At 32.5% G+C, this 25,034-nt stretch overlaps 2 protein-coding genes across 4 annotated transcripts; both read right to left on the bottom strand.

Annotated features, from left to right (window-relative positions):
* LOC113509091 (7-methylguanosine phosphate-specific 5'-nucleotidase A-like) lies at positions 1–7,934 on the bottom strand. Of its 3 annotated transcripts, none has more exons than XM_031907662.2 (7): positions 7,818–7,932; positions 7,389–7,454; positions 6,420–6,599; positions 3,171–3,330; positions 1,288–1,350; positions 700–832; positions 1–533 (listed from the first exon to the last, which is right to left on the bottom strand). In XM_031907662.2, coding segments are annotated over exons 1-7 (975 nt in total). In that variant the 5' UTR covers positions 7,819–7,932; the 3' UTR covers positions 1–161. The 3 variants fall into 3 exon arrangements, with proteins under 3 accessions (XP_031763522.2, XP_052758755.1, XP_052758756.1); XM_052902795.1 differs by having other exon boundaries at positions 7,389–7,443; positions 7,818–7,923; XM_052902796.1 differs by lacking the exon at positions 6,420–6,599 and having other exon boundaries at positions 7,818–7,934.
* A 3,842-nt stretch (positions 7,935–11,776) lies between these two features.
* On the bottom strand, positions 11,777–18,660 carry LOC113523590 (7-methylguanosine phosphate-specific 5'-nucleotidase-like). The gene is made up of 6 exons (XM_052902803.1): positions 18,493–18,660; positions 17,855–18,058; positions 17,436–17,595; positions 16,832–16,894; positions 14,467–14,596; positions 11,777–12,289 (listed from the first exon to the last, which is right to left on the bottom strand). The coding sequence occupies exons 2-6, from the start codon at positions 18,051–18,053 to the stop codon at positions 11,954–11,956; spliced, it is 888 nt and encodes a 295-aa protein (XP_052758763.1). The 5' UTR covers positions 18,054–18,058; positions 18,493–18,660; the 3' UTR covers positions 11,777–11,953.
* Positions 18,661–25,034: the final 6,374 nt, after the last annotated feature.

The raw sequence follows: 25,034 nt of genomic DNA on the forward strand, positions 1-25,034 counted from the left end.
TTCGATGAATACGTTTATTTACAATATTGTTTTAATAATACGGACATATAAAAAATAAATATTAAAATATAAAAGTATAAAAAATGATCGACACTATATAAATAAATTTGATAATATGCAAATTGTTTTTACGGTAACGCTTAATCTTGATATGGTGACATTCAATAAGCATTATTTATTATATTCAATATAGCATTCGGTACATCCATGGTATTTTCATTGAGAAGTACAATATCGAATACATCTAGATACTTCTTTTTATTTTTCTCCGTTTCCTCTATATTTTGCTTTCCATTAAGAGATAAAAAGCCTATCTTGATAATGTTACAGCTCTCGTCTGTAACCATGCCGACGTCGCCCGTCATATCACCCATTAGAATCACGTTGCGACGTTTTTCCATTTCCTTGAAGTGTTCGTCTAATTTGACGTAGTGTTTGATAGCCTCGTTTTTATTACGGGAGTGCATCAAAAAATCACCCTTCACACCGAGCACTTTGCCATTACTATCCAATTCACAATAGTTAGCGATGATCTAAAAATAATGAAGTCTCAAAATAGATACGTACTTAACTAAGGTATAGTTTATTTATGTACAACAAAATTTAGTAATCTACAGAAACTTTAACCTCCACTAAAGTCCTAATTAATTAAATTACAATCATATTTTATTGATCAATTAGAAATACCTGTTAACTTACTTTAATATTGGGGAGGGACTGTAAATTATTTTTTTTGATAACTGCATCAACGCATTCACCCATTCCAGCGGAGAAAATCAATATAGGCACTTCTTTTTCCTCGCACGTCTTTATCAAGTTTTCCACGCCATACCTGTAAATTTTTATTACCGATGAAAAAAAAATTGCGACAATTTCATATTTTTTAAGGGATAATTGTATATTAGGAACCAGTCAGTAACAATAAATGTTGAAGTTAGACCTCGTAACATCGTAAGGATTTCACAGGAATTAATTATGATACTTTCCACAGAACGGGAGGGAGCATGTAAATCTACCATAAACCTAGTAATAATAAAATATGCCGCCAGCGTTAACCAACACCATGGCCTAGGTTTCATTTTAATTATTTTATAAAAAAAAACCTCAATACCTACTACTCAGTCATATTTATGAGTAATACCTGAATGATTGGATCGTTTCTTGAAATTTGTTTTATATTAATAAGTTTAATACTGTAATTTTTTTGAGGTAATAAAGAGTATCTTTCAGGACATCCTCTTTGCAATACAATTTGTGATACTGTTTACCTTTATTCGTAGTTCTTACCTGAATTTTACTTTGTCTGCCTGTTCATCAAGTTCACTCAAAGGAAATTTCTCAATATGCGCCCTGTAAAAGAAGACTGTATTAAATACTAAGCCTAAAAAATATTTAATATGGTAAATGTAAAAATCCCGTGTCATGATATTTGTTCACGCTAATCTCTGATACCGCTCAATCGATTTTAATGAAATTTTGTAAATCAATCAACTTGAGAGATAAAATAGTTTTTTTTAATTACAATAAGAAAAAATGATCCCGCTATATTGAAACTTCCATCCCTATTTTTACCTAAGGCATCGAAGTTTTAAAATTTTTGTTATTACGTATGTAGGTCATAAAGGAATCTATTATCTGAACTAAAAAACTGTGGTTTGGAAAATAATAACATACAGTACACATCTTTCTACACAACACACATTCACACATGCTTACAAATATACCCACATTCATATACACATTTTCGCTTCTCTTAAGGGCATACATATGTATATTACTATCTATCTATCCATTTAAGAGCTGCACTCTTATCGGTGGAGCTCTTGCCACTCACTACGATTTTCAGCGAGTCTCTTCACCTCTTGATACGACACGACACCAACTCCTTCCTTCATCTGTCTGATGTAACTATGTCTCGGTCTCCCTCTCCCCCTTCTTCCTTCTATCTTACCTTCTGTTGTAATTGCTTGTGTATTTATATTATTTATTTCATTTTTCAGAATTGCTCAGCAAATGAGCATTATGTTAATGTTATATTCCTTTTCTTTTATATTAATACCCGTCCACTATGTTCACTTCATTATAACACATTGTGATTTGTTAATCTTTGTCGGGTGCTCACGATGCAGGTTCGCCTAGTATGGGGCTCATTGTATCTTGTGTTTGTAACTTTATGTTTTTGTCAAATAATAAATTTCTATTCTATTCTATTTCTAACTAAATTTGGTATTTTTAGGTTTAATTCTTACGTCTGTGCGATGAAGGACATTTGTCTTTGCTTCATGCATTTTTGAATACAGTTACGGGTTAAAATTTGAGGAATGTTGAAATTGAGTTTCATTATTTTTATTTAAGAGAATTTATGGGAAATTTTTAGATCTATGGGTTAATAAAATTTTCACATCAATTTCCACCCTTATATATTATATTATATTGTATATATAGGGACTTATGGACCGCATTTTTAAAAAATCTCTCTTATTTAATCAAAAAAATCTCACTTTTGTAGATCGTAAAAGAAACTTACTTTAAAAATTTAGTAATTTAATCATTATTAGTTTAGTTAAGCGTTGATGAGGCAGTCAGTCAGGATTTTTATCTTTATATTATAACTTGTTCATCCAAGGTGTAACGAAAATGTAGATATATTAAATATAACAGTCCAAAACTTTGTCCGATCAGAATAAGAAAAAAGATTTTTTTTTTATACAACTTAGAATGGCAAACAAGCTGACGGCCCACCTGATGGAAAGTAGTAACCATCGCCTATAGACATGAGCAGTACCATGGACATAACAGAGTATACCGTTTCGCCCATGATACCCCCCATGCGTTGCCATTCCTGAGGACTCAAATGTTATTCCTCTGTTATGTTAGTTAACATTTTATATAGAGTCTATCACAGTTTAGTTTGCATTTATGCAAATATTTTAAATGCGCAAATAGTTATCAGGATACATTGTCGATTGACCGAGATAAATTGGCCTAATATTAAATTCAGTTTGTCACTTTTCGACTCCAAGAATTATCAGGTACACTTAGTGCCTATTTGGGACGAAGTAGTACATTATAAGCTACTTTCATTCCCAGTCACACGAGTTCTTTGCTGGAATAAAGGCTAGTAAATAAATAAATCTATATGATAATGACTGTAAACATAATTCTCTTACTTGAGCTCGTCGTAAACTTTTCTAAACCATTGTGAATAGTGCTCAGTTATCTCTCCGTCGCTCATGTTGACGGTTTTCGTAGCATCTCCATATTCTTTCTTCAATTTCTCATTTACCTGTACGTATTCAACAGGTACTGACGGACATTTGTTAAACATATCTGTAATATTATAAATCATCATATCAGTGTCAGTACAATCTAATGAATTTTGACAGATCTACTCTTATTGTTTCAAGAAAAAAAAACATCAACTTGAATGACAAAACCGATTATTTTATATTTAAAACTAAAGTACTGGTGGTCTACCATGAAATTAAACTCCGAAATTTCGGGCTTAATTTCGTGTTTTTGTTCCTATCAAAATCGATCCAGTAAATGGAGCTTAACATTTCGTTCATCATAAATCCTATTCTAATAGTCGAAAGGAACGATATTTTAACTTTTTTAATAATTTTAAACAGCATGTATTATGTAATTTTAACATCAAATTTCTGTTTCGTTCGTTCCCGAAATTTCGGAAAATACTTCATGGTAGGCCCTCTGAATTGATTTTGATAAAATTTTCATGGAACCAACTTGATAGTACATCTTTTCAGATAAAAAAATATATAAATCGATTTATAAGCGAAGGTGTAATGAGATAAACATGAAAAAAATATCGCCGAATCGAGAACCTCCTCTTTTTTCGAAGTCGGTTGAAACTAACTTCATATCTAATTAACTAGCAGTTGCCAAAAATTTTACATGTGTGTTTTTATCGTGTTTACCTATCAAATTGACACTTTAAAATAATGGATTTTTTAAAAATTCAACATTAACGGAAACTTACGTTATAAAATAAACCTGTTTTAAATTTCAACTTTCCAGATTAATAGTTTTGACTAGGGGGGAAGGGATTGTTAGTAAAATGGACTACCATTGCCAGCAATACACCCTGTCAGTTTGACCTCCACATAGTCCCCCTGGAAACCATCGTGCTAAATCCCAGGTGTATTAATCACGATGGACTGACTAAATGACCTGCCTTTTCATTCTTACCTGACATCACTCACTGATGTCCCATCAATGTCCATTAAAAAAAATTGTTTAGACTGTAGATACTTTTATTCATTTTATAATTATATATTTTTGATAATGCGATATAAATAAATACGAATAATTGTATTGCTATGGCACACGCACAAACGAAAATTGTATTTAGCTTTATATAAAAATTTTTATCATTTATATTATCTCACTTTTTTTTATATCTATGTTGTAATTTGTGTGCTGTAAGTAAGTAATGCAAATAAATTATCTATCTATCTATCTATCCACGACTATGATTGACTGATTGAATGTTTTATCCTTGTGAGTTCCTGACCCTAACTTTACCAGAGGGAGACTTTGTACAAAAGTCGATTGCTTGGGTACCTCTGTCCCATTCGTGTTTCAACCGTGAAGCAGCTGTATTTGCATGGCTGTGTTTCGGTTTGAAGGGTGGGATATGGCGTGAATTTACTGGGTACAGAGGAATAACACCTGAGTCCACAGGAATGGCAACGCATGGGGGGTATCATGGGCGAAACAGTATACTCTGTTATGTACATGATACTTCTCATGTCTATAGGCGACGGATACCACTTTCCATCAGGTGGGCCGTCAGCTTGTTTGCCATTCTAAGTTGTATAAAAAAAAATCCGACGCAAATACACTGTGGCAATTTTAAATTTCCCACCAAATAAAGTATAATTTCGCAATTAATATGCTGACAGTCTTATGCTAAACCGCATGTCTGACCTACCACACAGTAAAAATTGCAGACAATAATGTATGCCACACTATGTATTTATACAATGCAATGCGTGTGGCCTGCATTAGTCACACTCTTTATTTGTCAACAGAATTTTCATATTAATACATTATTGTACACAAAAAGCATTATAACAAAATAATAATCCTGTTATAATGCTGTAGATTATACTCCTAATTTAGTACATAAGGTAATTACGTACTGATTCACGCAGGCGCGGCCGTGGGGTACAGTTAGTTATACATAATAGTATACAGGGGCGAGCTTATCTCTAAAAGTGAATTCTTTCGGTAAACCCCACATAGATAAATAGCCAATTGTAACGAATTGTTTTAAATGTTATTCTTATAATTAAATTATGTGTCACGAATAATTAAAGTTTACTCCCATAATTTTTTTTATACCACTGAGGTGGCAAACAAGTATACGACCCACCTGATGGTAAGTGGTTACCGTAGCCTATGAACACCTACAATACCAGAGGTATTACGCGTACGTTGCCGACCCTCTTTGAAGAAACCTCTTTACTCCCCATTTGAACAACCCCATGCTGTAGGCTCTTGGGGAAACCTCGGCAAGAAGCTCATTCCATAACCTGAGTGTTCGTCGAAGGAAACATCTCTAAAACCGCGGTGTACGCGACCATTGCGGTTGTAGGATATGAGGATGAACTCCCTGTCGATGGCGAGCCGTACGATGGTAGAAAGTGGCCGTGGGCATCATATTGAACAATGACTCTGAGCATAAAAAATCGACTTCAACTGTGACAATACCAGTTATTTTGATCTAAACCTGGCCGTATATACGTTGGCGGTATATCCTGGCCTTTCCCCCCAGACTATAAGGATAGCCTCACTCTTAGGCGTATTAAAAAGGTGGTAGACATCTCTGAATTATCTAATGCCCATCCCTGGATGAGGGTTAAGCTTTTCACTTTATAGTATTATACTAAGTATTCTATAGACCACCCCATCCTTTCGCATGCGCAGCAGCGTCCCCCTTAAAACATCTCTAAAACCTAACTGTGTTTGCCAATTCGCCCGCTAAACGTGGCTACTACTGGCAAAACCCCCTCAAGGGGGAGGCTTATATTCTGCAGTGGACAGTTAAAGGATAATCAATATACTAAGTACTAGTACATAGTTTTGTTATACTGTATATTTAGGTAATATCTTGAGTATGATAGCAAGCAGGCTGGACTGTGTGTACGTTAATCACTGCTGCGCAATTTCCAATGAATTTGTGCAACGGTGATTATCTATATATTATTTAATATATTATCTGTGTGTGTATTGTGTATATAAATTTACTAACATTCGTTTTAAGAATATTGTTACTAATAAATATTTAATGGACCAAAAAAGTCCGAAATAAAAATTATTATTATTATGGGCCCAGTAGGCAAATATAAACGAATGAAGACAAGTGTACATTACATTAGACCATTTCTACTTACCAAAAGAAGTCAGCCCATCAGGCCTTGTCAGCGTGTGATCAAAATCAGTAACGATCTGTAGTTTCGCATACGTATCCGACTTCATACTGTTGATCTTCTTCAAAAGTTGTTCCTCGTTGGAAATGAAGACATTTTGTTGATTCAATGGCAAAATATCCTTAAGCACGACAGTCATTTTGGCTAAAGGACAATGAATAATGAAATAAGACGAACGAATGTAGTAGGTATATTACGTAAGTAAATTGGAGGGATGCATGCAGGTACTGGAAGGGGGGGGGGAGGGAGATAAAGACGTACTTTATCGAAGCGTCTAAAAATTCTATGTAGTAACATCGCAATTATTTGTCAATTTTTATAAAACAAATGGATGCCTTTAAAAAATGCTCTAACAATTTAAGTAGAAAGCCAATGAAACAAATCACTTCCAGATAACATATCAAGATACAACACACACACCAGATTTTAAATTATACCCTTAGGAACACAACTTTGAGAAATGCATTTAATTTGGTGGGATAGCTTTTGAGTAATACCGAAACAAACATACAGATAGATAGATAAACAGACAGATAACATTTCTAAAAAGATTTTTCTTCGCTTTTATTGTTCTTATTAAAATTCCCCATATAAATTTTCTTAAACAATTTTGTTATTTTAGTGAGACAAAATGGATACTATTATTTATATTATCCTAATAAAACAATCATAGTTAAGAATGTCTTAAGATGCTACTAAGAGCATAATGCGCTATAATTAGTATGTTGTGTTGTTGCAAGAAAAACTTTTTTAAGTTTTCTATAATAACTATAATAATTAAAACCATTAAGTTAATAATTAAAATACATACTGAGCTGCCCAGCGCCATTGTAAAAACAGTGTTACTACATTACATTTAAAACTCAAGTTAACTTTCTTTAATCTGTCTACACTTCAAACAATATAGATATTTATTTAATTAATTGTACTTACATTTTATTAATTCTGAGTCAATAAATTTTTTAAGCTTGAACACTAGTTTCTGTCGCTGAAAAACCACTACACAAATTTATAATCAAATAATAATAACAGGCTATATGACACACATACAGACTCAATCAATATGATACTCATCAATACTAAAGCGCTGCTTTTATTATATTAATAATAGTTATAATAGTGTTGCCAGAACGCCAATGCGTTTTAAGTTGCACTTTATGATACTATTTGATGAACATAATAACAATTATTAAATAGTTGAAAAATTTCAAAGTGGACGGGATTTAAGTTATCATGCCGGAACCATTCTTGCCAATTGGGCTACCGCTTCACTGATAAACTTATTAAAGGAAAATTATAATATAAATTTATTAGAAGTCTACATATTACATTTATTTATCTTTACTAATATTACAAACTAACTTTTGTCCGCTACTTCGTCCGCTTCTAGATGGTGTATCAAGTTCACAAAGTTTTAAATTACACTTTCAGGAGAACAACTGGAAAAACCGCATCAAATTTAGTGCAAAATATCAATAATATGAAGGCAAACTAGCTGATCTGTCTTTATATATTTGTATATGTTATAGATAATTACAGATTATTAATTAATCCTTTGAGTACATAGATTCATATCTATACTAATATTATAAAGCTGAAGAATTTGTTTGATTAAACGCGCTAATCTCAAGAATTGCTGGTTCGAATTGAAAAAATATTTCTGTGTTGGATAGTCCATTTATCGAGGAAGGCTTTAGGCTATATAATATCACGCTGCTACCAATAGGAGCAAAACGTCCGTGAAAAATGTTGCAAAAACGGGAAAATTTATTCATATTTGAGGGCTTCCGTTGCGTGTGCTGAGTAAACTGTTCAAGTTACCCAAAAAACATGTGGGAAAGAATTATTCCTCTATAAATAATCTAAACATATGCTATATATTTTGGTCGAAAATTCTATCTGCCCGTGCGAAGCTGGGCTGGGTTATTAGTATTTTAATATTTATGATTTCTAACGTTTGACGAAGTACTACTATTGATGCTCAGTCAAACCAATTTAAAAAACAAACTTATATTGCTATATTGCAATGGAATATTCATAACCTTATTATATTATTATATTATATTATATATATATATATATATATATATATATATATATATATATATATATATATATATATATATATATATATATATATATATATATTAGTAAAATCCCTTTTCCCCCCGCATACGCAGTTTAAAGCTACCTTCGGCTAGGTAGAGTGACGCCATACACTGGTGGCTGGTAACAATTGTTCGCGCTTAATGGCGTGTCTTTGAAAAGACCCGTGTCCAGTAGAGACCTTCTGTGAGCTGGTTAAAGTGATTGTAAGGATAAACTAACTGAATATAAAAATTTAAAACGCCTACATAAATAGGCTCGGCAAATTGTGCGATTAGTATACATATATTGGTAACAATGTCGTTGAGTCCTAGTGATTCACTACGTAAAAAAAACCCAAGTGTGACTTAAACTAACTCACCGAGAGTTCCGTACAGAAAATAATCTGTAAATAGATTTTTGTTTTCTTTGGATAGAAATATATTTGAATTATGTGAATATGAAATTATTATTTAAATGTATAGAGAGAGCATATGAAATAAAATTACCATATTGTATTTTTTATATGCAATAAATGCTTAATAAATATTGTTGCTGTTATTTCAATTGTTCCTTAGTTTAGTTTCTATTTATGGCTACAAATCCAACAGCATATGACTTTGTTTTTGGAGGACATTTAAAATATTGTGATAGAAATATCGTTAAATTTTTCCTGTAATATTCACATATACTTTTATAAACTTACGTTGAAAATAATAAATAATGGTATTTGTTGAAAGTAATAAATAAGGGTGGAGGAATAGTATTTTCTGTTATATTTTCTATCATAGGCATATGGCATATTTAAAATAATTATCTAGGGTGGGCATGACTCCTTAAAAAAACGCATACATATGTACTCCCAGGCGAACCTGTGAAGTTTGGGTCCTAGGGTAGGCATCAGGCAATTCTGGAATGGGCACGGCCTACGGCCATCCCCGTAAAGTACGCCTGGACAAAAACATGGACAAGGCGAAAGGTGGAAGTTATGCGTACCTTCGATAGCTTCAACTCACGAGTACAGCGCGGGTGTGCCTAAGTGGATGACCTAACCACGGCAGTTCAGCTCCTTGTCTTCTATGCTGTTTTTGGATGGCTTCGATGGGCAGAATAACACGGAATAGTTTTTACTTAATTTGTCCAACATAAATAATAATACCAACATATCATACCAGAAGGAGTCTTTGTACAAAAGTCGATTGCTTGGGCACCTCTGTCCCATTCGTGTTTCTACCGTGAAGCAGTTATGTTTGCATGGCTGTGTTTCGGTTTGAAGGGTGGAATATGGCATGAATTTACTGGGTACAGAGGAATAACACCTGAGTCCTCAGGAATGGCAACGCATAGGGGGTATCATGGGCGAAACAGAATACTCTGTTATGTCCACGGTACTGCTCATGTCTATAGGCGACGGTTACCACTTTCCATCAGGTGGGCCATCAGCTTGTTTGCCATTCTAAGTTGTATAAAAAAAAAAAAAACAAAACTGTATACTATATTTTTCACTGCGATGCGCGCGCGCGACGGGTTCGCTTGGCAAGCGGGATAATTGCACTCTGCCCTGTAGCGTTTTTGGTACGTCACTTGCCCACAGAGCATAATAAAATAGATGAACCCAGGTACAATCGAAGCGGCGTAACCATTGCCCCCAGCCTTGATATAATGTCAAAATAAAGAGAAAAAAAAAATAAAATAAGTTTAACACTAAATAATTGAACCTTATTGCGAGCTAGAGAAATACATAAGAAAATAATACAATAATGTTGCGATGAGGCACGCATATCTAACTACATCTTAACGATAAAAATAATAGAATATAAATATATTGTATATTATCATATATATTCTATTAGATCCAGTATGAAACATAACAGTTTTTCAATAGAAATATATTAAAACATAGGCCTATATTCCAATAAATATTAAAGGCTATAGTTTTTCTCAGTGCACTCGTCAGGAAGAAGAGAAGCTCGTTGGTACAAGTTTAGATCTGCTAGGTCATAGATCACATTAAGCTCGCAGCCATAAGACTCAGAGTTCTAATTGTTTCTCACTATAATAACTATAGCGCTTTGGCCAGCGAACATTGCGGCCAACATCGATACGATGCTTGGGAGAATCGGGAGAGGACCCCGCCATCATGGCGGGTTTCATGTACGAACAACGGCAGGGACTTGAATCACTTAAAACAAATTCAATACGTCGCGTGTGTTAATAAGTAAAAAATTATCGACTGATTGCAGATTGCCCGTGTCACCTAGAACTAATAACTAAATAGTTTGGGGGAAGGGATTGTTAGTAATGCTGATTATCAGTCCCATTGCTAACAATATACCCTAACAGGTCGACCTCCCCGTGGTCCCCCCTGGAAACCATCGTGCTGAATTCCAAGTGTATTCAACACGATGGGCTAACTGACCTGCCTTTTCATCCTCACCAATCATCCCTCACTGGTGCTCCGCCAGCGTATCCCGATAGCGCAGGCGGGGTTACCATGCCATTATCATCCATCAAAAAAAAAAACTTAAAAGCGGGGGGAAAGGTATTGTTAGTAATGGAGACTGAGAATCCCATTGCTAGCAATATACCCAACCAGGTCAACCTCCTCGCGGTTCCCCCTGAAAACTATCATGGGTAATTCCTGATGAATTCATTATTATGGGCTAACTAGCCAGTTTTCATTCTCATCGATCACTCTTCACTGGTGCCGCGCCAGCGTATCCCGTTAGCGCAGGCGGGGTTACCATTCCATTCTCACCCATAAAAAAAAGAACAACTAAATAGCGCTTTCACAACTAAATTTACCCATGTACTTGTCTTGCTTTTTTTGCTGTCCGTGTAGTTGTTGTGCACTGCCTTGAGAATTTACTGCTTTCACAAAGATAAGTAAATGTAATGAGTGTTACAGCTTCCAAATTTATTATACATATACCTATACATATACCTTTTATACCGATTCAAGTATGTTTATATGTAAAAATACTATATTTATTCTCAATATTTTATATATATATTAAATATATAATATTTTTTTTTAAATTAAATCATTGTAATTTTTGTTTTCAATATTTGCACGCTTGACCTAAGTAGATTTTGTAAGGTACTTTTAATTTATAAGATCAAATGTTTTATAACCAAAATCATTGCAAATAAAGTTTATTATTATTATTATAAACGTGACCTTTACTAATCTCTCTGTTTAGTGTTTAATGCTGTGTGGCACATCAAAACACAAATTTTATAACATTTAATAATATTAATAAAAATTAACATGTTCAACAAAAAAATATCATAAAATAACATTAATAATATAATTAACTGTTATAATTCGTTTACAACGTAACCGGTTCAATTATTTCAAAACAAAGTCCTCGTTGTGTTGGCTTGATGAAACAAATAGACAGTTTCACAAATCACTGCAGCAAATCAATTAAAGCATTCGCAACGTCCAAAGTGTGTTCGTTGACTAGCACAATATCAAACTTGTCCATGTAGTTTTGTAAATTTTCCTCCACTTTGCAACTAAGGAATCCTATTTTTATGACGACATCGCAATGCTCCATGCCCTCGGCCATTCCCGCGTCGCCGATGTTATCGCCCATTAAGAGAACATTACTCCTATCCTTAACCATTCCATAGTATTCTGTGTTCTTGATGGCCGTTTCGTTTTTATTCAAAGTATGTATTATTTCACCTTGCATGCCAACTATTTCGTCTCTCTCGTTCATGGCCAGGAAATTGGCTACAACCTGCAACAAATTATACTGTAAATAGATAGCTGTCAAATTATTCTTATACAGCGTGGTTGGTGCAATCAATATTTTACTTCAAACAGTACCAGCCTTAGGGACGAAGCGATCTTTTCTTAATGGATAATTAGATAATGGAATGGTGAGCCCGCTTGCGCTATCGATACCTACACGCTGACAGGACAGTGGTGAAAAATGATGGGCGAAAGTAAAAGCAAGTCAACTGGCCAATAGCGATGACTTTATCAAGAATTAACCCCGATGATGTCCACATAGAGGTCGACCAGACAGAGTATATTGCTAGCAATGAGGCCCAGTCACCGTTATTAACAATCTCTTACTAAAAATCCCCCGATGGGGCTCGTCGGTTTGCGTCCATGGTCATTGAGATCTAAAGATAGGGAAAAGGTCTCAGAGAAGTTCCATAAGATTAAGGATCGTATCAAATTCAACTTTGGAGTCAATAACTTTAAATTTTATATTAAATAATAAAAGTAATAAATATTTAAAATTAATAAATAAATATGAATACATAACTATTTCTTTATTAAATTTTATGGATACAATTTTTAAGGAAATGTAATTTCAAAATTAACACAAATAAAACCAAAATACTCAGTACTTCTAAAAAGCCAATTGAACTGCAAACCCAAAGTCAAATAAATAACATGCTTATTCAAAATGTTAGGAACTTTAAGTACTTGGGAAGTATAATCCTAGAAGACGCTAGGTGCACATTGGATATTAAAACTAGAATAACGGTCGCAAAACAGGCCTATGACAACAAAAAACATATATTTACATCAAAAATTTCCAAAATAATCCTTAAGAAATTTATAAAAACTTATATTTGGAGCATAGCATTATATGGGTGTGAAACATGGACAATGACGCAGAAGGAAAGAAAGATGCTTGAGGCATTCGAAATGTGGACATGGAGGAGAATGGAAAGAATAAGCTGGACAGAAAAACTAACGAATGAGGAAGTCCTGAAAAGAGTGAACGAGAAAAGAACATTAATTAAAATAATACAGAATAGAAGAGGCAAAATGCTGGGCCACCTTATACGACATGATGATTTTTTTTTAAATCATAGTAGAAGGAAAGATAGAGGAAGAGGAAGACCGAGGAATCATTACATGGGATAGATAAAAGAAACACTAGGTGTTATGTCGTATAGGGAGGTCAAGGATATGGCCTGGGATAGAACTGGCTGGACGAAGATGCATGAATTAGTTGAAGCGACAAGAGGAAACTCTTAAATGAAAAGAGAACTATTTCTTTGTCGCATGTGTTTCAGAAACAAAGTACAAGTCAACGGTTTGGTTGTTTCAAAATAAACTAACACTTACCTACTAATGTAAAGTAAGCGACAGAAGCGTAAGAAAGATTTTGGTAGGTAGTTTTTTATTTTATTTTAACAAAGTGTCTGCTATAAACTTGTTACACATCATTATATTAGTAACAATCTTAAATGGAAAATCAAATACTAACCAGAACTGTACATTGCTATGAGAAACAAGCGACTGAACAGCTCCACAATCTATTGCTTCATGACGACACATAAACGACACTCAAAACGAGATACTTCCGAGATAACATACTGATTAAACTTTTGCGTCGCCCATCTTACATCCAGATTGGGCTTCGTGACACTTCTTTTTATTTTATTGTTAATAGTTTCGTAAGCACACATTATATTTTAATGTAATAATTACAACGTGTCAAGCTTGCGATCGCGTCACAGGCGCTCGTGATTGAGTATCACGAATTGATCCCGAAACTAGTCGAGTTTTCTCGGTCTAATTACACGTAAGAAAGTAAGATACTCTTTATTGTTTCCTCCAAAAGATTACAACAGTAAACTTATTATAAATAAAAATACAAGAAATAATTACAATAAGAAAACAATGGGCGACCTTATCACTAAAAGCAATCTCTTCCAAGCAACCTTTGAATGGATGGATGAATAAAATACTACTTTTTATTCCTTAAAATCAAATATCCATAACCGAAAGAGGCGTTAAATTTGTATAAATCTCAATCTTCTTTTTTAATGTCTAATAACTTTCTGAGTAAGCGTGAGATTACAGAGATTTAAGAGTAAGCTTCCTGAGCACCTTACGTGCTCAAAAAGCTGCGCTCAAACATATTGTAGCTTGATATAAACATCTTACCTTTACGTTTCCACGCATTAAATTGCTAGACTTCACGGCGGCCACGACACAGTCCCCCAGTCCGGCAGAGAATATCAATACTGGCACTTTATTGCTCTCACTCCATTCTATTAAATGTTCAACGCCGCTCCTGGAAATCAGGTGAAATAGTATCATTTAAAAAAAATCCGGGAAAACATGAATAATGTAATTTGGGAATAGACAAGTAATGTATGATGCTGATCTTTAGCGCAAGTATGAAAGGATTCAGAAATTTCAAATCTTTTGAAGTATGACTAAAAAATGTTTTTGAAGTTTGAATAACAAATTAAATTCGTTATTTTGAATATTATAAAGGGTGAAATCGACATCGTTAGCATCCTTTTAAGAGAGTGGAACTGAATATTTCCACATCTTTTGCCAATGAAACATGGGTCAAAAGAGACATAAAAATTTGAGCCTTCCACTCTAACGACACACTAACGCCGCGTCCAGATGTAATTCTCTAAATTTCTCTTCTAATATATTCTAAAGCTTGTTTCTACATTCTCTGTTTTTGTATTGTTAGCCATACAAAAACTAAGAATATTCTTCCACTAATCGACTTCCATTTTACCCTGTCTATATAACGTTGGGGGGAAAGGGATTATTAGTAATGGAGACTAAGAATCCTATTGTTAGCAATATACCCAACCAGGTCGATCTCCTCGCGCTTCTCCCTGGAACCTATCATGGTTAATTCCTGATGAATTCATTATGATGGGCTAACTGGCCTGTTTTCATTCTCGTCTATCACCCTTCACTGGTGCTCCGCTAGCTTATCTCGCGCAGGCGAGGTTACCATACCATTTTCACCCATCAAAAAAAACCCTGTCTATATATGTAACTACTATACTAGGATAACTACCTAATATTACTAATTAATACTCTGATTTAGGCAGTGAGAGCCAGAAAATTATTCTGAGCGACAATAAAATAAGGGGCAGCAAAATGGAAATTTAGGACGATTGCCAGCTAAAAAAGTGTGAGCATTTCGCCTTTTCCATACGCACTCGCATCACTTCTTTTTGCTGTCAATGTAGTTCAACGCTTATAACGACATTTTAATTATGGCTGGCGCAGATAAACACCTATTACTGACTCTAATGCTATAATTATAATGATATGATTATAATGAGATTAAAGGCAACTTTAAATGAAAATAAACCGTCAAGATATTTTAATGTAATAACTACCGGTTTAACATACGTATAATTAAATCGGAAAAGCTCGACTAGTTTCGGAATCAAACAATAAAAGTGTCAAGAGATGGTTATGAAATTAGAAAAGTTAAGTTTTTGTGAGTTTGTCACATCCACTTGTTCCAAAATTCCACTAATGCGACCATGTCCTACCACCATGTCGTCATGAGTAATACGAGTATAAGATTCCGGAATGAATGTTAGGTTTTTTTTTTTCTATACAACTTAGAATGACAAACAAGCTGACAGCCTACCTAATGGAAAGTGGTAACCGTCGCCTATAGACATGAGCAGTACCATGGACATAAGAGTATACTGTTTCGCCCATACCTCCCATGCGTTGCCATTCCTGAGGACTCAGATGTTATTCCTCTATATCCTGTAAATTCATGCTATATCCCACCCTTCAAACCGAAACACAGCCATGCAAACACAACTGCTTTACGGTTGAAACACGAATGGGACAGAGGTACCCAAGCAAACGACTTTTGTACAAAGTCTCCCTCTGGTAAAAGTAGGTATTTTAAACAGTTGCATAGAGATTGGCTTGTTTATTACAAATCATCATATCAGCCTTTAACTGTCCACTGCTGAACATAAGCCTCCCCCTTGGAGAGTTTTGCCAGTAGATGCCACACTTGGCAGGCGGATTGGCAACCGCAGTCAGGCTTTAGAGATGTTTTAAGAGCGACGCTGCTGCCCATCCCTCGCCCTCCCTTATGACACCCATGGGAAAGAAAGGGGTGGCCTATTCTACTATGAAGAATGCCAAGGGTTTCATGCCATAAATTAAACAATAAAAATGTGTAATAATAATCTGCTATAAAAATATCTTTCCAATTTTCAAAATTATATTATAAAGAAAAGCAAGTTAAAGGTTTTAATTATGTGCTAATTATTATGAAATTATGACTGATATCACATTGTTTCGTTATAATTAGCACATAAATAATCATTATCATCATCAGATTTCAAAATTTTGCCTTGATGACACACAGGCATATAAAAAAATATTACATTTGCCAAAATGTTTCAAAATGGCTGTTCTTTGATGTACATAGTGAGGTCATATCACCCTTTCCCTAGATACTTGTATCTGTTAAAGTACTATTTATTTCATGTGTGTAAGATTAATATTAACTCACCTAAAACAGTCCTTAAGTCCTTCAGCCACTTTAGTTAATTCATTTTTTGGAAATATCATCCCTCTACAAATAATAAAAAACAGCATATTTATTAATTTAATTATCCTATTTAATATAAAAACATTAACAACTGGCTGTGTCCTGCAATTTTATATGGATGTATTTGTTTACAATAACTTTATTGATCACTCTCAGTAAATATAACAAAAGGTTGACTTCATGCTAAATAAGATTCTCTACCATTAAAAAAATATGTTTTTGGCTTTTTTTTTGGGTTAATTCTCTTAATGATCCTCACATTTAATTTGATTTACCTGCATGCCAAATTTCTATTTTCAAAATTTCCATGATGTAGTTAGTGCATATGGGAGAATATTTCTTTTTCTTTATTCTTACTAATATTATAAATGTAAAAGTGAGTGTTTGATTACCCTTGGGACAAATTGTCATAAAATTTGGTGTACATTATGGTAATAAGGGTGGTGAAGGAGATAAAATACTTTTTAATTTGTAATTATTGTGATTAATCAAGATATTTCAGTCACACCAAAGATAATGATGCAAAAATTAGTAATAACTTAAATTAGATAATAACAGTTCTTACTTCAAAAGGCTATTTGCTGCCACATACCAATCAACCATATGTTTGGTTTTTTCTTCAACACTGATACATCCATTGGATTCTATAGGTTTGTAAATAGCAGATAGTCTCATATCCTCATCTTTGTAGTGTTGAGGGACTGATGGACAAGCTGTTAGCATTCCTGTAGTGAATACATAATATACAAGTCAGTCTGATAAACCTATGCTCACTCATAATTAAATTAATAATTAAAAAACACTTAGATAATTGTGAACACACACATTACTGAATTGTGTCATTAAATTTTAATTTAAGGAAAATTTAATTATTGATTTTCTAATAAATATACAAAGCAATAAATATTATATATCAATTAGTAATTACAAATTTCATTATTAACTCTTTTACTAATTTGATTGAAATTATTAATTAAAACTTACCAAAACTTGTCAAAACTGGTGTCCCATCATCTTTAATGTGCCTTGTTAAAGTGTGGTCAAAATCGGTAACAATTTGTAATTTCTCATGACCTTGTGATATTATTTTATTTAATTTTTCTAATAAAGTTTCTTCATTTTTTATGTGTACATTACTTTTGGCTAAGACAGGAAGTTCCCTGATACTAGACAATAATTTCATTTCGTCTATAATCACATAAAATTAAATATGGATTTATATGATTTTTAATAAAATATTTGTCTAGTGACAACCAATACATAACTATAAAATATAAACATACTTATATACATATGGATATTAATGTATAAATATACAAGCGATGTAAATTTAGTTTAAGATTGGATGGTGTTCAGTTGCAAAAAAATTAAATCCTCATCATAATAATTTCAAATTATCTCCACTATTGAACATAAGTTTCATTTGTATTCTAGTCGCTGTAATTTTATTTTCCTACTACTACTAATATAAATTTTAATTGTTTCCCTTATAATAATGACGAAATCAGATATTTTATAAGTGGCGACTAGGTCACTTTCAATTCAATTTAAAATATACTATAAGTTTCTTTTTAATAATTGTAATTGTGAAATATTAGACAAAACAAAATTGTATTACTTACACGAGTATTTTTTCACTTTACTCGTAATATCCGTGGACCAATGTAATAATACTAACTGTAATAAAGATATGTATTTTGTATTTATAAGTTTTTAAGTTGTAATTAAAGTAGATGTCGAGATAAAAATAGAATAATCAATGCGTGACCGTGACAAAATCAAAAAGAAAACTAATGTTGACAAATTGACATTTCTGACATATTGACTTCTAATATTCTTGACACTGACATTTTATATCACTAATGTTGTTGACATTTTATCAAGAATTAGGTAAACAAAATCAAGAATATTATTTACATCTGTCACCGCATCAAACTATTTTTTGTCAAACTGTACCTACTCTCTGAACAAAATTCAATACTTAGTCGCTATAAAGGTGATCTAAGATGGTCTTTCCATATGCTCTTTATAATCTTCACTAAAAAAAATAGGTTTATAATTTGTTAAATAAAACAAAGCTCTTGAAAAGTAATATTTTATTTCCACAGAAAATCCACATGTATATATTCCTAAAAGAATTTGTTCGATTCCATACTATTTAAAATATTAAAAATTCAAAATTGTTACAAATTATAGTCTTACATTGAATTACAGGACCTTTCCATAAGAGTAAATTATTACACATTAAGTGCGCTACAACCCTCTTATTCATAAAAACAAAACTTACATTACCCTATTTTAGCTATTACAGTATATTGTAACTTTCTTTCAAATTGAGAATTTAGCACAAAATACAAAAAGACAAAACACTATAATAATTAAAATAAATTTATGAGATGCTTCACGGTTTTATAAATTCAGGTTTTTTTCAACTTAGAATAGCAAACAAGCTAACGGCCCACCTGATGAAAGTAGTAATCGATGACTTCATGTCTATGAACAGTGTCATGAATATAACAATGTATACTATGTCACCCATAATACCCTTTTTGGGTTGTTATTAATGAGGACTAAGGTGTTATTTTTATACCCTGTAAATTCACTGCCATATCTTTTACTCTCCAAACCGAATCATAGCCATCTAAAAAAATCTATAAAAAGGCACAGACCGTGACAAAAAACATCTCGCCGATGAGGGCCACACAATGCTGTGCTTCAGTCATGCAACTGCTATTGAAATTTAAAAACAAAAATAAACTAGCAACTTTAATATTCAGTTCATATTTACAGTCATGGCTAATGATAAACCAATTGTGTTATAAGCGCCGAAGTTCCAGTTTATTAATGTACTTATTTAAGCACACAATAGCTACAATCGATATTACCTTTAGAAAGGGGAAAATAAAAAAATCTATTACGATCATATAAAATTTACTTTTATTTACATATCAAATAATTCTACTATAAATTTACACACTTTTGTATTCATTAATACCTATAGACCAAAGCCATAAAAAGTTAGATTATAATTAACAAAGTGAATAAATATGAATTCGATCATATAGATATTGTAATAAAATTTTCCTTTGGATACAATTTCAATAGAACATAGTTCATACTGGACAATTAACATAAAAGCTTAATATTTCTAAATTTAATAACAATTATTTATTTACATATTATGATTTAACTATCACAGAATAAAATAAGGGAGTTATTTTGTAATTATTAATTCATTCTCCGAACACCTCTGTCAACTTTCAAAGAGACTTTTTTCTCTCTCTCGCTATAAGTTGCCATATTTTTAAATTTCTCTTATAGTTTAGTGAATAATTCGGATGTACACAAATGTTAAACAATCCATTTCAAATGTACTACAATTCATCTGTAAAGCGTTCAATTTGTATACATTTTGACATTATATTCCAAATTAAGTATTCCTAATTACAAATGACTAAAAACCATGTTAAATCAATTTAGGTTAGGTATTTTTCTAAGATTTTTTTTTAAATTACCTCTTAAAAAAACATGATATTTACTAATTTGTAGCTAGTTCATAAAGTGTAGAAAACTTTCTAATTAAACTGGGTTTTAATCGTGACTGCATTGTTATTTATAAACTGTTTATAGTAAAAATTGATGGTATTTTATAAAAACAGCGGACAATATTTTTAATAATATTTAATTTATCTTTTTGACTCACGTGTACATCAAGTTTCAGTTGGAAAAAAGAAGAGGAAAAAGACCACAGACAAGAGAGCACACACTGTCATAAACAACTACAAGAGTTGCCACCTATGAATAATATTAATAATATTTTTGGACCTTTAGTGACCACACTTAATACTCCAACACCCCTCCTCAATAAAGTGTCCAAAAAGAATAACCAAAAAGAACCTGTTCTAATATTTTGAACTGAATTTAAAAATATATATATATACACATATATAATATCATAGATGAATCATTTATTCTAAATCATCATTAATTTGCCTCTAAAATATATAAACTTTTCTTTACATAAAGGTTTTGTCAATATATCAGCTTGTTGCTCTCCAGTCTGTACATATTTTATGTTAATTATACTATTTTCTATGTTTTGTTTAATAAAATTAAATTTTATATCAGTGTGTTTTACTCTTCTATTGCTTTCTGGGGCATTACAAATAGTTATAGTTGCTTGATTATCAACATGCATTATTATTGGACCAGTACAAAATAAATTAAAGTCATTAATTAATTTTTTTAACCAAATCGCTTCTACTATAGCAGAACTAAGAGCATTACATTCCGCTTCAGTTGATGAAAGGCTCACAGATTGTTGTTTTTTTGATGACCAAGCAACAGTACAATCAAACAATTTAAACAAAAAACCTGATGTTGATTTTCTATCATTAATATCACTTCCCCAGTCAGAATCCACATAACAACTTAATTTTGTTTCACTACTTTTACAAGAATATATCAATTTTAAATTTATTGTATTTTTTACATATCTCAACACTCTTTTAATTGAATTATACAATTTTTCATCAGCATGATTTTGAAATCTACTAAGATATGACACTGCAAAACACAAGTCAGGTCTTGTTCCTTGTACTGCATATATTAAACTTCCCAATAAAGCTCTACATTTTCTCTCATAAAAAGGATCATTTTCCTTTGATTTAACAAGTTGTAATTTATTTTCCATTGGTGTTTGTTGTGTTTTGCAGTCTGACATGTTTAGTTTTAATAATAACAATTTCAAATAATTTTCTTGACTTAATTCGGTGGTGCCCTCTCCAATATTTTGATTTACAGATATACCTAAATAATTTTTGACAGGACCTAAGTCTTTCATACAAAAGTTTTCAGATAAATAGGTTTTTAGTTCACACAATTGAGTATAGTCACTTGCACATAATAATATGTCATCTACAAACAATAATAAATATATTTTATTACCTTGTTCACATTTTGAATAAAGACAGTAATCATTTTCAGACCTAACAAACCCCTTCTTAGTTATTACAGAATGAAATTTTAAGTTCCAATATTTTGGGGATTTTTTTAAACCATATATCGACTTATTTAACTTAAGAACTATATTATTTTTGTTTATTGCACCCTTAGGGGTTTTCATATATACCTCCTCATCTATATTTCCATAAAGAAAGGCACTACGGACATCCAAATGATGAACTGGTAAATGTAACTTATTTGCTATGGCTAACAACACACGAAAGGTACTTAATCTAGCTACTGGTGCATATATATCATAAACCTCAAAACAGTCATTTTGTTGGAAGCCACGGGCTACTAACCGAGCTTTAAAGTCTGTAGGGTTCCCATCCATATCACACTTCACTCTATACACCCACTTGCAATCAATCACATTTTTCCCGATAGGCACAGGCACTTCAGTCCATGTGTTATTTTCATTAAGCACTTGTAATTCTTTATTCATAGCATCCTGCCACTTTTCAGAATATGAACTGCTGACAGCCTCTTCATAACTTTTTGGCTCTTCAATGACACATAGAAATGATGTTTCATAATCATTCCACCACAATGGTTTCTTTATTTGTCTTTTTTGTTTTTCTATAGTTTGTACATCTGTGTGAGATCTCTGTGGAGTTTCTTGGACATCACTTTCAGTTATTTCTTGTGTCCTCTGTTCTATGATAGAACTTGTGGTTTCTTGACACTTTTCCCCCTGTTTTGAGTCAGTTATACTCTCAAAATCTAATATAACCTCACTTTCTGGTAATAAAGTATCTGTTTGTTTTTCATCTGTTGATTTAATAAAGATTACATCTCTTTTTACCTCTATTGTATTATTTGTAGGTATGTATATCCTATAACCTTTGGTCTCTGTTATTCCAGACTCTCCATATCCAACAAAAAACACCTTCTAAACTTTTTGAATCCCATTTTTGCCTTCTCACATCTGGCACATGTATGTGAACTTTACTCCCAAATAATTTGAGATGTGATATGTCATATTTTTTGTTAAACCAAATGTCAAATGGTGACTTTTCAGGAATATTTGTTTTCCCGGTTCTATTTAAAATAAACACTGCTGTATTGACTGCTTCTGCCCATAGATTCTTATTTAATTTTGCTGATAATAGCATTGTTCTTGCACATTCGACAACTGTTCTATTATCTCTTTCTATTTTTCCATTTTGTTCTGCAGTGTAAACTACTGATGTTTGATGTCTAATAGCTCTGTCTTCAAATAATTTTTTAACATTATTATTTATGAATTCTTTCCCATTATCTGTTCTTACTATTTTTATTTTATTTCCAGTTTCCTTTTCTGCCATATCAAGAAATTTTTTTATTTTTTCATACACTTCATATTTATTTTTTAAAAAATAAACATATCTGTAGCCTGAATAATCATCCTTGATTAAAAGAAAAAATCTTGATTGCCCTAAGGAACATACCTCCATAGGGCCGCAGACATCCATATGTACTAACTCACATACTTTGGTAGATTTTGAGTTACTCTTTTCAAATGGGAATTTATGCATCTTTCCCTTAATACAGTCTTCGCAGCTTTCAATTTGACTGTCCTCATACATAATATTATTTTTATTTAATATATTTCTTACATGTTGTAAGTTTTGATGGCCCAAACGCTTATGCCATTCTATCAAACACACTTCTTTACAGACTGCAGCATGCTCCCCTTGTGTGAATCTCATCATATACAGTTTATTTTTTCTAACACCAACAGCAACTACCATACCATTTTTTAAAATTTTACATTCTGTGCTATTTATATGTAAATCATGGCCCTTGTCCATGACACTTCTTGCAGAAAAAAGATTTATAGTCAGTTTAGGGACATATAAAACATTCGATATTGTTGTTTTTATCCACTTGTTTCCATTATATGCCAACAACTCTATAGTTCCTTGTCCTTCCGCATCTAATTGAGTTCCATCTCCTATTATTACTTTTTTTGGAGGGTTTAATTTCTGATAATATGAAAATGATTCTCTTTGGAACGACATATGCTCACTAGCTCCAGTGTCGACAATCCATTGACTGGAATCACTTATATTAGCAACAAACGCATTACTGATATCATTGCTAGTGTGCTGAACTTTCTTACTTCTCTGATTTTCTTTATTTTTCCTTATCCAACAGTCACCTATGGAGTGTCCAGATTTTTTACAATAATGGCAGACAATTCGATAACGACACTCTTTTTTAATATGACCTGGTTTTCCACATGAATAACATTTGTTTCTATGTTGTGACTGTACAGCACTTTTAGTTGTTAACGCTACTGATGAACTTGATTCCTTCATTCTTTCCTCTTCTATGAGTAACCTTGCTGTTAATTCATCTATTGTTTGATTACTTTCTGGAACTGATTCCCAGGCTGCTATGAAATGTTTGTATTTACTTGGAAGTCCCATGAGTATTTTAGTAATAAACATTTTATCCGGAATTGATGTATTACTGTCCAGTTGGTTTATTTTATTTCTTATTTCTTCCAGCTTTGATATAAAAAGTATAACATCATCCTCACATTGTAAATGGAAAAACTTCTGTTGTTCTATATGAAGACTGGTAGACGATTTTTTCTCATATATGGTTGATAGTTTCGCCCACATTTCTGATGCCGATTTTGCGTTTATGATGTGCACCATTATTTTCTCATGGATGTTTAAAACAATTAATGATTGGGCTTTTCGATCCTTTTTAATGAAATCTTCCGACGCCATTTTTGTCAAAGCGTCTTTTTCAACTACATCATATAATTCTAATGCTTGAAGTAATACACGAAGTTGGAACTTCCATGTGGTCCAATTATTTGTTCCTTCTAACTTGAATGCTAATTTTTCGAAATGCTTTTCCATCTTGAAGTTTTATTCTCGACTTGCCGCTTCGTCGACTCACCACGTGGATGCCCGTGATGATAATTTTTATTTTCAGAACTTTATAACTTTTTTCAACACCACAAATGACTGAGCCCATAACCTGATGGTATTTTATAAAAACAGCGGACAATATTTTTAATAATATTTAATTTATCTTTTTGACTCACGTGTACATCAAGTTTCAGTTGGAAAAAAGAAGAGGAAAAAGACCACAGACAAGAGAGCACACACTGTCATAAACAACTACAAGAGTTGCCACCTATGAATAATATTAATAATAT

The sequence above is a fragment of the Galleria mellonella genome, unplaced genomic scaffold, assembly GCF_026898425.1.
Source record: "Galleria mellonella isolate WM207_F2 unplaced genomic scaffold, CSIRO_AGI_GalMel_v1 utg96, whole genome shotgun sequence".
Taxonomy (NCBI): Eukaryota; Metazoa; Arthropoda; class Insecta; order Lepidoptera; family Pyralidae; genus Galleria; species Galleria mellonella.